Raw genomic sequence first — 18,137 nt, 5'->3', positions numbered from 1 at the left:
AATAAAAGAAAAGGGAGCGGATGGCTCAGTGGTATGGCACTGTGCTACTAACTCCAAAGACCCGGCTTTGGCTGGTTTCACTTTAGCCGTGAGCCAGCCTTGCAGGTTCGGAAGCCCTGCGAGTCCACCCAGCCTCATGAAGTGGGTTATCCTAATTGGGTCAAAATCTGGCAGTCGAGGGTAATTCTGAACAAATCACCTCCATTTTGTAACCGTTGGTCTAGTAACAGTACTTATAAAAGTATTGTGCATTAAATTGGTAGTAACGCTTTTTCTCTTGTCCCAATTTAAAAAAAAATCTTAAACTCATAGGGTAACGTAACTAGAAAAAAAAAACAGAATTCATTCAGACTAAAAAAAAACCTGAAATAAGGAGCCCGTGATAAAGGTACATATGAGAAGTAACAGCGGGTTAAAAAATGAGAAATGAGAACTGGAATAATGCCTTATTTAAAAGTATATCTGGAGAACGATTCCACCTTTGCCTAATGCTTTGACTAGCTAATTTCTAAATTAGTCTAAAGTTCAATGGAATGTGCTTCAAGAATTAAGAATTATCCTTCTCGAAGAAAAAGTTTCGTAAATCTCCTAGGAATTTATTCAAAATTAAAAAAAAATATATTTGTTTGTAATTATTTATTTTTAAAGTTAATTTATACATTTGATTAAGTCAGTAATTTGGTTTAAATGGGTCTTAATTTACTGTAAATGAAGGTCGGTATGTTAATTATTAGTTAATTGGAGACAAGAACAAATAATAAATTGTGGCGCCTTTTTCTTTTAACTTTTCATATAGTATGAAAAATATCAATTTGAAATAGAGTCCTTATAGTGAGTAGAGGAGATAACTATCTACGAACAATAGAAAAACCTTCTTCGAATACTAAACAATTTTTATTTCCTAAAGCATTCCATGTAATATCAATAAAGTATCGCCACAAGAAATACTTGCTTATCCAAAACTCTTACACATGTATAATCAATAAAATAAAAATAATGCAAAACTAACAATTTCTAAATACGATTATTAGTAAAAAGAAATAAAAAAATCAGCAAATGGATTCGTGATTTAATTTACACAGAACAATGAACTTATTATCCCTTAACCGTTTTTCATATTTCGAACTATTGTTTTATAAAATTTGTCCATGCTATTTCAGTTTATATTTTAACTATATCCGGATTTAACTCTAGTATATCGTTCATATAATCAGCGAATAAAATATCAGGGCTACATAGAAAAACATTTTTATTTTTGCAGAACTTCATTCTGGATGACATTAATAATGATAAGAGTTTTCCCAAGGTAAAACTTTTAACACTATTACAAAACATCTCTAAGTACGAAAAAAGCCATCTACCCTGCAATCAAAACCCGTCGAGTACCGAAAATTTTCCTCTTTGGCCGGGATAGGACACGGGACTTCGAAAGTACTTTAATTCTATTTAAAGTCTCTCCCGATATCCATAATGACTCAGGGGAAGGGGTTTTCTATTATAGTCGCCTACAAAGCCCTCCAAAGGCTAAGTTAACAACTCTGTTAAGTTAACAAGAGTTAGGCTTAAGCACTTTGGCGACGGACAAAGGTGCTAGCCAAAGGGAAGGATTAGATACTTAAAACTGTTAGGGGTGGAGGTGCGCTTGTTACAATTTTAACGAGTCTCTCAGGAAGAGGCCTATCGAATGGATATCATCCCTGACTCAGTAATGTTTCGAAACCTGCCCAATTACTCAGCTTTTATCTTCTTCATCTTTTTTTTTTTTTTTTAAAGTTGACGCTCTTAAGTGAAGAAGTTAGTAGCCTGGAAACTTTGGTGGCTGTAATAAAAAAGCACTTAGACGATATGATGCTGAAGAAAAGAGTCAAGCTGGAACAAGTATAAGAAGTGAGTTAACATTTTAAATGACACTACAAGATGGGATCCAAATCCCTGTCATCACCATCAAACATAAACCTTTAACTCAAAGAAGAAAAATAGAAATATTAAAAAATACTATATTTTTATAAATTTTGAAGAAAATTTTAGTTATATGAGCAGTAGGTGAATGATGTAAATGTTTTTCAAAACTTTTCGATGAGAAAATATCAATTTTTTATTAGTTATTAGCTAAGCAATTAAACATAAACTAACATAATCATTACCATAAATTAGCTTAAAAGAATGTGTAACATAAAATTTAATTCTGATAATTTTTGCCACTCATAGGCTGTTATAATGACAGCGTTATAATACAGTGAGTAAGGCACAGTATATGACACACTTCCGGCCGAAGTATATACTTGCAATTATTTATTCAGTTACTGTAGCCCTGAGTCAGCCCTGTAGGTTCATTGGGCATATTGGTCACTATAGGTACTATTAATTGGGGTAAAACTTGTCGTTTGAGCGTATCCATAAAAACATTACCTCTTTGCACAACCGCTGTTCAAGAAACAGTACTTCCTAACAATGTCCCGCATTTCTGAAGCTTGGTGGGTTGTAGCGGTACTATTTTTTTTTCTTTTTTTTAAGATTTACATAGATATAGAACTCCACTCTTGAGTTAACCGGCGGTAAAAAATAAATAAAACTGGTGAAAAAAAATTGTATGATTGCTATTAAAAATATATTTTGTAATATAATATTTAGTGTATGAGTTAAATTGATATCAGATGTACTTTCTTTTATCATAGTGTATAAAAGAAAGTACATCTATGTATTATATGTATACACTATGTATTGGCCAGAAATATCTTTGTCCGAATTAGCACGTATAAGTGGGATTCTAATGCAATCCTCCCGGAAGTATATGAGATAATATATTCCCGAAGTGGGTAAAAGATGAATTGGGAAACTAAATGAATATTAAAATAATTTTTTTAAAAGTGTTACAGGAAATAAATAAAATGAGCAAAGTTTGGGCAAACTGACACAGAAGGCACAGGGGGAATAATGGATGTGGGTCAAACTGTACAAAACTAATGAGGCGCGAGTTGGCCGCTGATAGGTACCGCCATTGTGTGCTCTGTCGCCGCATGAATCAACCCTGACACACTGCTTCTTATGTTCCAGGTAGTCGGGTATTTTAGGGTATATCCAGTTCCAGCCAGTGGTAATTGCGTAGCAGTGTAAATGTTGACGTGCCCTAGGCGGAACGAAACAATACAACACTCCGTTATTATTTTAATAATTTTGGGAACAATTAGATATTCTATACTCTATACCGAGGAAGTTTAAAACCTAAAATGTCTGAGCTCAATTAAACCAAGATGATTTTCCAGTTTTTTACAAGGATCGTTGAGCATTATTTGAATAGCACCTAAAAGAGCACGATTCCTCAATATAGTGGGAAGTTATATCGAATATAAACCCTTATAAAGAATTCATTTAATTTTTTAAGAATACAAGTAATATCATTACTGAATAAGAGTGGTCTTTGTGCAAATAAACACCGTGAAAAGTGAAAACTCGGACAAATATTATATAAATTATTATGAAAAAATATTCAACTTGTTATTGATAAGGAAGTAAGAGAACCAATAAAAAATATTATTTGTTAGTTTTAGTAATTGAGGAAATTTGTCCTGAACTAAAAAAACTTTTAATGATATAAACAAATGAGCAAAATTGTAAGTTAATAAACGAACTTTGTAAATATTACTCTTTGCACTGATAAATTTTAACAAGAAGCGAAAACACTGGACAGCAAAGGACATCTAGAAAGTAATTTTTGTTTTTTTTGGAAGTAAAAATTAGAAAAAATGTACTCATAATACTAAGCCATAGCCTTCTAAATCACGTACAGTGTACACTTTTAAGGTTTCCACATTTTCAAAATAAATTTTGTACCAATAACTATCCCTTCGACTTAAATTATTCTATTAAACATTCGAGAAATGAAATAAATAAAAAATCGATGCAATTATAAATGATTAACGTATATATATCAGTTTATTGATAGTGATAAGTGATATAAAATTAAAAGTTTTCAGAATTAATGAAATTGTGGCAAAATAGGGTGATTTGACTTGTTATTAATGACCTGGGCATTATAGCCTGCAAAACGTTTTTAATAAATTGGATATGAGGTGTAATTTTATATTTAAGAGTGTCCTGGAGGATGGCCGGATTTGCTGAAATGGACAGTTGATGATGTAGTAAGAAGTGGATTCCAATTAATTTATTTAAACAATATATACCAGTTTCAAGAAATTGAGAGGTTTATATATAAAGTTTATTTTTTATTCAACATAGCACAAGTATAAATTTACAAAAACAATATATGTTTAAGTAGTTACTTTAACAAGTATTTGATAAGATATCTAGAATAAAAGTTGGATTTATAGGTTATATAGTACCATTTCTATGAAGTTTATAGGTTATGTATTACCATTTCAGTGAAGTTTATAGGTTATGTTGTACCATTTCAATGACGTTTTTAAGCTACATAGTACCATTCTATGAAGTTTATAGGTTATGTCGTACCATTTCTATGAAGTTTAATGGTTATGTAGTACCATTTCTATGAAGTTTATAGGTTATGATGTACCATTTCTATGAAGTTTTATCATCTATCACCTAATATGCAGATATTTTTGTTTCCTTTCATTTCACCTATCTTTATTTTGTTCCTCTTTTAATGAAAATAAGAGTGAGCCGAATGCAATAGCCGACAAAAAAAAGTACAAGCGTGTGGATAATGATATTTGTTGCTTTCTTTGTTTACCAAGAATGTTCAAATCTTGGATTTACTGCCAGTAGTAAACGTCTAGCACTACAATCTGGGGCTTTGGTTTGGGTTGTTGTTGGTCCATTTCAAAAATTTGAAAACAATGGATGGGCGTTAAGTTCAAATAGTTTCGGTTTTCGATGATGGGCCTATGCTGCTTAATGCTGATGAATGGCTAGTGAATCAAGGTATAATAATTTGTCGTGAATCGAATCAAAGCTGTCCTACAACGCTTTTTTTTTCTTTTTCCACCTCCAAGTTTATCGATTTATGTCATTTTCCCCCAGGTTCCATTAGGATCCAGGAGGAGGGAGTGTTAGACACAGTGTATACAACCGACATTTTTCCCTCCTCCCCGAAGAAGAGCTGAGAGGTTTGTAAGTGATTTAGGGCTCAATGTGAGCCAGATTATTCCTTTATTTATGCTCCTTGTCTCCCTCCGCGGGGCGGACCCTTCTTGAAATATCGCCCCCATCCTTGGCCATATTCTGCACAAGATATACCCGCGTCTTGCAGTCTAATTTCTCAGACCGCTAGGCAGTGTAATTGAAACCTGGGTAAGATCGCACGTGCACAACGGATCAAGTACGACTCCGCGATCATTGGAGGAGGGAGTCAGCACCCCGACAAGAGCAATATTCGAGAAATATATAAATAAAAAAAAATTATCGTTGGTTTCATGGTTAATAAATGCAAATGAGTATTTCTGTCATTTTCAGTTCATACAATCAGTAATTAATTAATTAATGATTGAACATAAATTGTGACGAGAACAGGTTGGCATACACCACTTTTGCTCTCAACAGCTCATATGTAGGTTAAATCACAACACAATCATTTCAAAATCGAGTTAAGTGTCTAAATCGTTAAATCACAGAAAAAAATTGTTGAGATTTACAACAAACCATTCCTTCATTACCACCTTGTTTCCTTTTTAAGACCTTTAATATTTCTTCAATATTTATAAAAGGGAATTTCCTAAATAGTTGTTTTACGTTCTCATGGTAATAAATCGAATCTAAAAGGGTGAAAGAACCCCGTCAATATGAATATGATTTGCTAATAAAACCCTAAATCTGTTTAACCTGACTAATTCTAGAAAATTTCCAACTTGGTCTATCTTCTCTCTCAAAATAAAATTTTATTCTATAAAATCATTCTTATGACTTTTTGTTCGCTATCAAACCATGGTGATGGATCAGAATCCTCTTTAATTTTTTTAATTTTTCTTTTGTATATATTAATATCTAATTATGTGCAGCAGAACCCAGCTATCGTGCATTGCAATAGCACTATACATATACTATGTATGATATAGTATATGTATATATTAAATTGTAGAATTTAATATATACATATACTATGTATGATAAGTATGAATTATATAATTTAGTTAATATAATATAATTTAAAATAAAAGGAAGATGTTTTAGAATTCATACTTATAACTTTTATTATATTGTTAAAAAATGTCCACTTCCATGAGAATTAGAGTGGAAAGTTACTCTACAACCTTGTATCATACCATATTCTAACATCATATTTTCTAGATACTAAGTAAATACAGTTATAAATGTCAAAAAACAAATAAAAACTTCCATGAGAGGAAATCCTAAAACTATAAGTTAGAAAATCTTATTATTCGTTAAAATTAATGTAAATTCTTATAAACAATATACATTAAACCTGGAAATCATAAATCATACTAGTCCAAAATTAATGACTAATACCTAAATTTTTAATTTAAATTATTTTATGAATTGCATATTCATTGTAAAAATGATAGGAAAATGATGTTTATATATAATTAACCATTCATTGAATATATAATAATTATGTATTAGTACTAATATTAGCTGTGTACATTTAAAAAACATTATATCCCTAAGTCGTTAGTAAGTTTGGCCGTACCGCCTGCAAGTCTGGCCCTGATTCGAGTATAATGAAGAAAAATCGAGCAGTTTGTCAGTGCCTTCGGTCTTTAGCGAACCGAGCAAAACGCTCCAACATATTTTTATCACCCTCAGGACATTTGGTATGGATTGCTTTTTTATTTCAATGTTTACTCATTTTTAAAATAATTTAGGAGGAATTTATTCAATTCTTAATTTGTTTCTGAGTGAAAAATCTTAGCTTAGAATTATAACTAAAATTTATTTTTTTGTCTTTGGGTGTGCCATAGCATTTCTAGGATATCTAGAGAATAAGAGAAAATTTGATTTAAAAAAAAAAATTGATTGGTAATTTTTTTTTTTTTAAATTATACCCCTTCAAAAATATTCAATATTAATTTTATTATTTTTGTATGTACAAATTTTTAAATAAATTTAACTAAACGAAATTTATTACATTTTTTAAAATTTATTATTTATAAAGTTAATGCGAGTCACTCACTACAATCTAAAATATGATTTGGAATTAGTTCTAATTTTACAGTCAAAGCTAAAAGAAAAAAAAAATAAGATTTAAAATATCCAAATGACAGTGTATATTTGAATGGTGTATTTATGGTTATATACATTATAAATATTATAAAATGTCTAGGTGAGGTATTTTGATGGGCCACCCGTAGCTCATACTTATCAATTTGAGATTGCTGGCTGTGCGGTTCGAATCAGGCCTAGGTTGTTGACTTTTTTCATTGCTTGTTGGTCCCACAAATTGAAAAACCTGACCCCCAAGCATGCGAGTCTAGGCCGAAAAAAAAAGAAAGTATTTTCATATTATTCCTGAATAGAATTACCAGTTTATTATATACTAGTTACAAACTTTGGACCTGCAGAAGCATTGTCCAGTTTTTTATGTAACATCATTTTGTCTTTACTATGTTATCACTTTTTGTTAAGTTGTCCTATGTACCAAGACAATAGAACCATATCACATTCCCACACTAGGTAATTAATTAAAATCAGATCTGTACCGGTACAACCCATGACGCTTCAAGGGTGCAGTACTTTGTAAGGCAGAAATATTACTAAGCCAACTTTTGTGCAAGGAAGGTGATTTGGTCAGAATCACGCTCGACCACCGGATTTTTAACTAATTAAGGGTACCCATTGCTTACTCACTGCCCCAAACTAAGTAGAACTAGCCCAACTTATTTGATTAAAGCCCTGGTAGTGCCCAAAGAACTGGATCCTTAATCGTTCTTTCATCAAGGACGAAAAATCGAAAACTGTAATGTTGAATACGCTGTATTTATTCATTTTTTTTTAATTGTGAGAAATGTAAAAACTATGCCCAGCTAAGTCATATTCTGTATTACTGATTTATATAAATGATTTTTAATTATTAGTCTTGTTGAGTTTCAATATTTGTATATCTATACCATTTACAGTACTGGCTAACTCTATTCGACTTGAGGTCCGAATTCTGAATTTTTAAAACTATTTTTAGAATTAATTCATAGCATTTTAAACAGATTTGTAACTGAATTAATACTGGATTCAATTACATATTCCATAGCCCAATCAAATTCAATAAACGCCACTGCAACAGCAGCATAAACCGATGAGAAGGACCGTAAATGGAATAGATATTTTGTGGAAACGTTGAGGGAAAATCGCGGAAAATGATGTGGAGCGGTTGCAGATGGATGTCACAGCAGGCGGGCCCGGGGCGACAAATTTCAGCCCCCTCCCCCAGAGCGGCCAAAATATGAGCCGCGGATGACAACTTTACGGCCGCTGGTATCAAATTAACTTCAAATGGAAACGTTGTTTTATTAACGACTCATGAATAATTTGCACTCTCTGTCACTGGTGTAGTCTCTACGTTCATGGAATTGTTTTTACACTCTGCCCAGATTTCAGATCGTGGCTCATTTTCGGTTGGATAATTAGTTGTTCCTTTTTTAATTATTTGTACTCTAAAAAAATATGTTATTTAGTATCATTTTTTATTTTAATCTCTAGTTTTATTACAACGTTAGCTGAATGTCCCTTTTCCTAAGCACTATTAGGCATAATAGTGCTGATTCGTTCCATTAGTGATATAATGGGAATCATTCTAAATGTTTTCCAAATGAAAATAATGTCCACCAATACAACGATAATTATTTTTTATAATGAGGCGTTTATAGTTAACCGTAGATTAGATACGAGGAGAAAATGATCGGGTGCGGTCAGTAATTATACACAAAGAAGTAAAACTTATTTATTTGTGCCGACGTCTCGATCTGAATTTCAGAACTTCATCAGGGCTGAAGAGAAAAACGACTTTAGATTTAGTGAAAAATAAAAATGAAATAATAACAAACTTGGAAATAGACGTAACAAATAAAGTAAGTAGATAGAAGATGATACTAACAGAAGATAAAATATAATAATGTAGAGGTAAGAATTATACAAAACAAATGATGGAAAATAAAGGGTTATTAAAAATCATACAGTGCTCCAAGATAATTCCAAAGAAAGAAAAAATTTTTCTTTAGACATAATCTTTACACTTTCTTAGGACTGGTTATTATTGTTTAAATAAAACAAAGTCCAAGTTTAGTCTTAAAACAATCTATATTCCTTTATAAATCCGACGTTTCGGCCATCCTTAAGGACAATCTTAAATACAAATTTAAAAAAAAAAACCTTTAATCAGGCTGTTTTGACCAGGTCAATAATTTCAGACCATAATTATCCTCTTTAATTCTTCACTATAAATTAAAACTTTTAATCACAGTCAATTTACACTATTATACTTTATTAGTTAGTTTAAATCGCCATTTAATTGATAACAATTTTCAAACGAAGATTTACATTGTTGGGACATTGTGTTATCGGTTAGGGTTAGTAATTAAAAATTATAATGATTTAATAAATCTTAATTTACTTTATTAAAAATAGATTTTTAATTTGAAATTTGACTTTAACCCTTTTAGAGCCGACGAAAAAGAGGTACCTGGCTAACCTAAGAGAGGGTTTTTGGAGAGCGGATTTGTTCGCTTTCTTTTGATTTGATTGAATTATTGTTAATATACAATCATAGTATTAAGTTTAAGGTTGAACGATGAATTCATATTTCGTCACCAAGATTGAGTCTTGACATTATTGGGTCGTAGAATCATCTTCTTGTGAAGCTTCATCGATCACGTTCCACAATCGATGTCCGTAGCGTGCAGTTTCTGATTCACTTTTCTCCCTTCCGCTATCGATTTATATTTCCATAGACTTATATACGGGAGTGGGGTGGCTCCCATTCATCTTGGGTTGGCAATGGCTTGCCGTGGCTTGGCAAATGGCTAACAGGGACTTTTTGCCGCCGATTCTCGACCGTTTTTGATTTAGTAGCGGGGGACGTGGTAGGACTTAGCAAGAGCGTAACACTGTATATCCCCGAAGGACGTATCGCTACCTGAGGCCATTAGATCCTGAATGGTGAGGGCGATAGCTCAATGTAGCGGTTATGGCTGGTCATCCGGGTCTGCTGTAGGGGGGACCGCTTTCTGGTGAACGGAGTATCACTTACTTCTTTAAGTGATACTTTTGTTGGATTATGATGATCAGAGATATACACTGGGACGTTTAAACGTGTATGATAAGGTTAACCATACTTAGTATTAGTAACCAATATTTATGTTTTATATATTCCATCCATAGAGTGCTACCAATGGATAGTTTCTCTAAACGCATGTAACACTTCATATTAACTGAGATCAATTTTACTAAATATATTATAATGTACAGTTGTAAACAGCAATAAATAAATGAATGAATATTTTTCATCTTAATGTACAAACGCAAATTGAAGGGTGATATAAATCATAGGATCTTAGCTTAAGTGTTTTAGGTTCTTTTCTATTATTCAGTGACATTTTCTAATAGAATCAATAAAAAATCATGGGAATCATGATTGAAAAACTACAACTAATTAACCACCACCTATGCTTATAATTACAACGTACTATATTAAATAGTAATTTCTCATTTCTTTTAAAAATAAACAATTTCGTTTATGTTCTATAATATTTAAATTATGTTGGAAGTTCGACAAAAGTCTTTATGACGAATGTCTACACAATTGCCACATGTATTTTTAAAAACGCTGTGACATCTTTTGTACACACATCTGACCTCAGTTTCCAGCAATATCCTCGAAAAAGTGCTGAACAAAACTTTTCACGTTGAATTTACTTCAAGGAAATGTTCTTACTGGAAGGTCCTTTGTAGGATTTTGTTGAAGACGTAAAATTCAACTGTTGTAATGATTTCGTTGATAATCCGAAGTTACAAATACTATTTATTTGTATGTTTAGGTTTTGACCTTGTATATTCCAAACAGGATTTGAAAGGAATAAATAGATAGGGTAAGCTGCCAGGAAACATCAAAGCAAAAAGGACCTTATGCTGAACTCCAGTAGTAACGGTCAGTTACAGTGACGGACATTCATATTAACCTCAAAGTAAACTTGAGCTCCAAGGGCGTGGTAAACTCCCCTCTTTTTGGCTTCACTATCACTTTGAAGGAGAGCAGGGCATTCAAGCCTCAACTTTTATTTTGTGGCACACCTGCCGAACACAACTTAACCTTATTATTCGAACAGCTGAATCTGTGCACTATCGACAAATACATTATTTGTTTAATACTTCATATTCAACAAGACCCTTCACTCGAGGGACCGACTCCAGTTGCAACTGAAGTGACGAAGAGCTGGCGATATCTGCCGGTCACTAATTGCGACTATTAGAGACTGTTAGCCAATGGCAAGGGAGATTGTAAATCTTGACTATAGTCCCTGCTGCAGTCCTAATGTCCTCGTATATATCTAGCTGTTGCAGCACAGGCTCTCTCTGTCTGATTTAGCTTCTGTCTTTTCGAGATGTTCTATGATCAGTTAATCAATGTCTGGTAAAGTAAATATGTCTTAATTCCAATTAATGTTGAGTACAGTGTTCTTATCAATCAGTAATCAAAAGTAGAAGATTAGTAAAGCAATGTAATTATTTAGCGACGAAATTTAAAGAAAATCAGAACTTATTCCATGGCTTGTGGTACAATAAGTATGTTCGATAAAGCAAATGTTATAAACAAGTTCTAAAAGCAATCCTAGTTTTGAATATGAAATTTGTTCTTTATAAATACAACTTAGTCGAAATTCTAAAAAATCGTATATGAGGAGAATATATTTGGGGTGCGGTTTTTACACTCTGGCCTAGATCATGACTCATTTTCGGTTGGGTAATTAGTTTTTCTTTATTTTTTATTATTTCTATAACTCTAAAAAATATGTTATCTAGGATCAATTTTTTTTTTTTTAATGCCAAGTATCATTACCATATTATTTGTTTTTGGAAATTTTCGTAGCTGAACGTCCCTTTTCCTAAGAACTAAAAGATTTAATATTGTTGATATATTGGGTATTATTTTATTCTGCGGAAAATTTTATACCTTAACGACGATAATTGTTTTTTTTTAGAAGAATTTCTAGGCTTTTATCAGGGCTACAAGTCACTTGCATTTCTCTTCCAAACAGCCCTGATGATGGCTAGAAATACTGGCCGAAATGTTGGCACTGATAAATAACTTTTAATTTATTTTTGTTCTTCTTCGACTACAACCCCAACCATCTTGTTCTCATATATAATACGGTCAAGTATCTTCTTGCCACTAAAAAATCCTATTTGATTACAATAAATTCTTGTTAAAATCGGTAGTAGTCCATTTAATTTTTATTGAAAATTAATAAAAAAAATTAAGTGAAAATTATTTATTTATTTTTTTAAGATTAAAACGGTACACGTGTAGATAAAAATGCAAAGTAGAAAAAAAAATAGAATGAAAGTATCTGTAAATAGTGAAAAAAAATCGCAAATGTAAAATTTTATTCTGAATTCTAATATTTCAAAATTTGGAAAGGAAAAACAATTTTTTTTCCCAAAAAGTGTATTCCCTCCGGTATTACCACTTTTTTTTTTTTTTTTTCACTTTCCCTCGGCCTGGTTCGATTTTTTCTCTTCTTCTCCCAAGAAAAGCCTAAACATCCCTTAATTTTTCAACCCTATCCGTATATATACAAGAGTATAAGCAATTAGCATTTGATATATTACAAGTTATGTATCTGTGAATTAAATGTAAATATTATTAAATCATTTAAATATTGAGTTCCACAGTCATAGCTACCAAGTTATCTATTTTAATATATCATTTTTTTTAAAGCAATTTTTTATTTATATAATTTCTCGATCAGTGTAAATGAATAGAATAGAATTAGATTTGATATAATACGTTTAGAACACTCACTTTTACTACTGATTAAGTAAAAACAATGGAAGCATCATCGATGAAATGGATACGTGCATAATGCATACAAAATAACCTTTCTAATAATCCTTTATAACTTCATTGAAAGTTTAAAGTGTCACAAAAGCGAGCCCTATATCACGCGGTGTTGCAATATGGGAAGTTGAGCAGTTTCGGGGTAGCACACAGAACATTAATAATGTTATTAAATCCATTATAAACAAATAAATTCTCCCAACTCCCCTAAAACCAAAGGTAATTGCTACCTGAACACATTAAAACATCTCCCCCCCTTCAACTAACTGCACCTTTTTATTACTTCAGTTACTTAATTAAATCGCCTAGTTAATCATGAAGGACTGTTATTATGCAAATTTCCCTCGAGGTAATTATAAGGCCCAGGACGTCCATCCTATTTAAACTTAGATTTACTAGCATAATTTTAAACTTGTGGGGGGCTACTGGAAAATAATCCAGCACCTCCCGTCGTGTGATTCACCGTCGAAAGCCATAGTGTTCAACGTCAAATCTCTTTATTTATATTACTGTAGAACATTCGTTAATTTTAGGGAGATTCTTCCCTTTTTTTTTTTAAATCGTAAAAGGATTAAATACTAAGTTAAGTTCAACCATTTTATTTTAAATATGGCGGGGATTACTTCGGGGTTAATTGAATTTTTTTACCCTCCATTATCCTACCCCCAATCAAAAAAAAATCTGGTTTCCACATTTAGAACAATATAAATTACTATTACTTACCTCAGATTTGCCTTTGGAAACGCAGTTTCCAACATTGCTAGGTTCTAAATTAAGTACGTCTCTCTGAAAAAAAAAAAAGAAAAAAGAAAAATTATTAAAACCATTTTGAAGTCAATCAGTAGTTCATACACAATATAATTAGTTGATATTAAAATCGGCAATTTATGACCAAATGAAATAAAAGTGTAAATACAGAGGTTGTATTATATCAATTCATTATATAAAGATTTATTTTTTAACTGTTATAAGATTTTTTTTTTTTTAATTATTTATTTATTGTAATTTACAACTGTACAAAATAATACAATAAGTAAATATGTAGTACGTTTCATATACACTTGAAAATCTTGGGAAGGAACCACCCATTGGTGGTACTTCAAACATTAATTTAAACTAGAAGGTCTCGTGGCCATCTTCTTTTCAGACGCCTCGGAGGATTATCAGGGATTGTTAAGGATGAAAGATTAAGAATTAATGGGTTAGGATGGTTAAGGAGTTTGGAATAAAAAGACGCATATCTGGTTTGGGTCAAATCTGCAACGAATGGGATGTTAAGGTCTTTATGAATGAGTTTATTTGTAACGTAATAAGGAGCATCAAGGATTTTACGTAGGATTTTGGATTGTAACGATTGGATGCAGGAAGAATTTGATGGTTTGGTAGAGCCCCAGAGCTCAATTCCATATGTCCAAATTGGTCTGATTATTGTAGTGTATACTAATTTTTTGTAATGAATGGGAAGTTTAGAGCGTTTGTCAAGTAAGTGTTGTAGCAATCGGAATCTACGAGCAGTTTCTTGTCGTTTGAGTCTTGTGTGTGGATTCCAAGTAAGTCTCTTGTCAAGATGGAGTCCTAAATATCGAATCTGTTCAACAGGCGTTAGGGGTATATCTAGAAAGGATACTGTAGGACAGGAGGGCACAGGTTTACGACGGAGAGTGAAGGTGATCTGGTGGGATTTGTCAGGATTTATTTTTATTCTCCAGTTTTTACACCATTCTTCAATAGATGTTATGTGTGCCTGTAGTGTTTGTGATGCATTAGTTGGGTCGTTGTCTACAGAAAGTATACATGTGTCATCAGCGTATGTTGTTAGGACTGTGTTAGGGTGGGTTGGGATGTCAGCTGTATAAACCGTATAAAGAATGGGACCTAAGATACTACCTTGAGGAACACTGGCGGACTGAGAAAAGAGAGACGAGTAGGCTTGGTTATGATTTACTTTAAAGGTTCTATCAGTGAGGTAGGAGCGGATTATAAGGAAATATGTTGGGGGTAGGTATTGACGAAGTTTATGTTATAAGATTTTAAAATCAACATATTTCTTACTCTAAAACATCTGTTTAACTGAGTTTATTAAAACAACTATCTGCTGAACACGGTAAAAATAGTTACGTATTGCATTTTTTAGGACAAAGAAATATAGATGTCTTCATATTTCTCTGATTTAAGTATTGGGACTCTTGATTTAAGCCTAACGGTTATCAAATAATTTTTAATTCGATTATTTGTAATTTGTTTAATCTGTTCTCCTGTAAATTTAGGGAAATGTGAAGTAGTATTAGAAGTTAATTATCGTGCATTTTCAACGAATCATGACTGCATCCTTTAGTTTCCCTCCACAAACGAATGTTTTATTCCGTAACCATGAACCATTCAAAGAAAGGCGTAGCGTAGAGAACGTACGCGGAACTGGTTCATATGCAAAGTAAGTCACCTTGCTAAGTATCTCCAGGACCGCTTAGAGTAAGCCGTCTTAGGAAAAAAGGAAAACCTTTAAAGAAAAAAAGGCGGGCTTATTTGTCAGAGGCTCGACTAGCAGGTTGGCCAAGACGTGACCCTTTTGCAAATTTTGTTTGTATATTGACTGGAATACCGCTCCCTACTTTTCCAACTGCCTATGGCGTCCGCGTTAATGCGCCTTTCAAGGAGAAACTTGCTTATTTTTATTCTTATTTTTACATATGAAATAATATCTAATATCGCGATGAAGGAAAATAAAATAATACCGATTTTTTTTACTTTTTTAAAAGTACGTCTCCTTCCATACAATCACCAATCATATTTATCTAATTCAATTTCCCCTAAATTCAGAGTACATTCCTTTAACGAATGCATTATTTTATCTAGCTTCTTATCATAGTCTTATACAAAATCTATAGCATTATAGTAGATTTCCAAGTAAACAAAGGATAGAAATTCCCAAAAAAATACTCGATTCTTAAACAGGAATGCATTTGAATTTGATGAATATATTTGCTTTTGGTTACATCTTAAGATCGACTTTGCAAGATCAGAATCCCTGTTAGTTGGGTAACCTAGAGTGATGAGAAGTTTTCAGAAGCAGTATCATTCAAGTGAATATGGACAACAACATTATGATCTAATTATAGCCATAGTACTGTAGTACTGTGAATGCTTAGCTTATTTTTAAAATCATTACCCTAAAACTACTAGCGGATATGGACTCTGGTCTGGAGGACGGTTTTAATCAACTTCTCTCTCCCTATATTTCTCTTCCTACACCTCACACTCTCAAAACATAATATTTATTTAGTTTGCCTTTAATTCATTTAAACCAGCATATTTTTAAGTTATTGTTATAATAATTTCAGGTATAATAATAATATTTCTATCGATCACCTGAATGGGTTGAATAAACGATAAAGTATCTGCTATCCAATTATGGAAACATTCTAGCGGTTTTATTTATTTTTTCTATAGAATATCTAATACTGCAAAGGGGATGAAAGGTTGAGATGTCTACGAGAATTGATTAAGATGCTAAATAAGCGACTTTGAGCTCAGTATACGCTCTTAAACTCCATAACTCGAGCATATAAACGAACCCGAATGTAATAAGCGAGTTTATGAAAAAAAAAGATTTAACAACTCTTGAGAGCTCAGACAACTCCCAGCATAAAGTTTAGTCCGTATTAGACCCCCTCTATATATATATGCATGAGAGTTGTTTAGCCATGCATTATGCATATGAGATCAAAAAAATTCGAAGGGGGAAAAAGGTATTTCCATACATTGGGTTCGAAAACTGTCTGGAAGAAACAATTTTTACACCGAAGGGGGTAAGTTGGCGAGATCCTATTTATGGGAGACCTAAACAGGTATTTGTATTCGGCCGGGGGTACCAAACCCTTTAGCCTCGTGGGCATCCGCGCCATGAATCCATAATCCAAGCCGTGGCTATAAAAGTGGCCCCCTAAGCCTTATAACCTGTAACGGCAATTAGTAAGGCTTGGATTAAAATGCATGAGCTTTCAGAGCAGCTCCTGCAATCGATAGTCAGGGGGCAGAGGGCATGTTTTAGGGGCTCTTGTAATGAGATAAACGAGCCCCTTCACAATTTAACACTGAACAAATTATCAAATTTAAAAAAAAATCCACAAATATGCCAGATATAAAGTTGAATGAGGAACACTCAGAATAACTTGAACCAACTACACTGTCTGTCGTCAAAGAATATTGAAATTATTAAAATACATTTAAAAATATATTTAGAGATGGTAATATAGAACCCCTAAATGAAACTAACTATCATTGATAATTCTGCTCCCACCAAATTTTAGTTGTATATAATACACCTGTAGGCTGAAGAGAGATCGATGTTTTTGTAAGGCAAATTGATTTGATAACTATGGAGTGTGTAATGTAGGCAGCTAGCTTTTTGTGTTATGAATTTACTCTTTCTATAGAAGATATCTCATCGTTCAGAAACTTAGTAAGTTTTTTTTCTCGAAATAGCGATGCTGTTAACCCTTTTAGTGCCGGATGAAAAAGAGGTGCCTATGCCAAGATAACCAGCCGAATTTCACAATTTTGCTAGGGTTTGGAAAAAAAACTCATGAAAACCGAACAAAAAAACAATATTTAAATAATGAGGTGTAGATAGTTGACCGTAGATTAATGATTGGAGAAGTTTGTCGGGAGGTGCTATTATTCCTTTATATTTTTTACATTGCTATTATTCCTTTACATTTATACAATTTTAATTGATCGATATTTGTGGAATTGTATGGTAGTAAATTGAAAACAGTGACAGATGAAATTTCCTTTTCAATTGTATGTTACTCTAAATGTTGTTGTTATCTCTTTTGTTCTATAGCCCTGATGAAGACCTCAAACTCAGGTCGAAACGTTGGCATAAATATGATTTTGTTTATTTATGTTGTTCTTTGCTGACCGCACCCCCCGACAAACTTCTCCAATAAATATTTAAATAATTTAAAAAACAGTGTATTAAGGAGGAAAAAAATTAAAATATTGACACTAATTTTTCTATATTCATTGAAAATTATATAATAAAAAGGCATCATTAATAAATAAAAATTTAGTTCTCTCTAACAAAACATATTGGCATATTCGAAAAGTCATCTTTTCATCATAACTTTATATAGTTCTGATATTATATTATAAATAA

General features: G+C 32.4%; 1 protein-coding gene across 1 annotated transcript in view; it reads right to left on the bottom strand.

Moving 5' to 3' along the window:
• The window catches only part of Sema2a (Semaphorin 2a), a 575,812-nt gene that overhangs the window by 77,124 nt on the left and 480,551 nt on the right, over positions 1–18,137 (bottom strand). The window contains exon 4 of the mRNA XM_067053126.1: positions 13,703–13,765. Coding sequence (XP_066909227.1) covers positions 13,703–13,765 — 63 coding nt within the window. The remainder of the gene's footprint in view (positions 1–13,702; positions 13,766–18,137) is intronic.

The sequence above is a fragment of the Halyomorpha halys genome, unplaced genomic scaffold (genome assembly GCF_000696795.3).
Source record: "Halyomorpha halys isolate HHAL.00 unplaced genomic scaffold, Hhal_1.1 Scaffold607.1, whole genome shotgun sequence".
NCBI lineage: Eukaryota > Metazoa > Arthropoda > Insecta > Hemiptera > Pentatomidae > Halyomorpha > Halyomorpha halys.
Note: the sequence above shows the minus strand (reverse complement) of the source record. Positions and strands in the feature narration are given on the sequence as shown.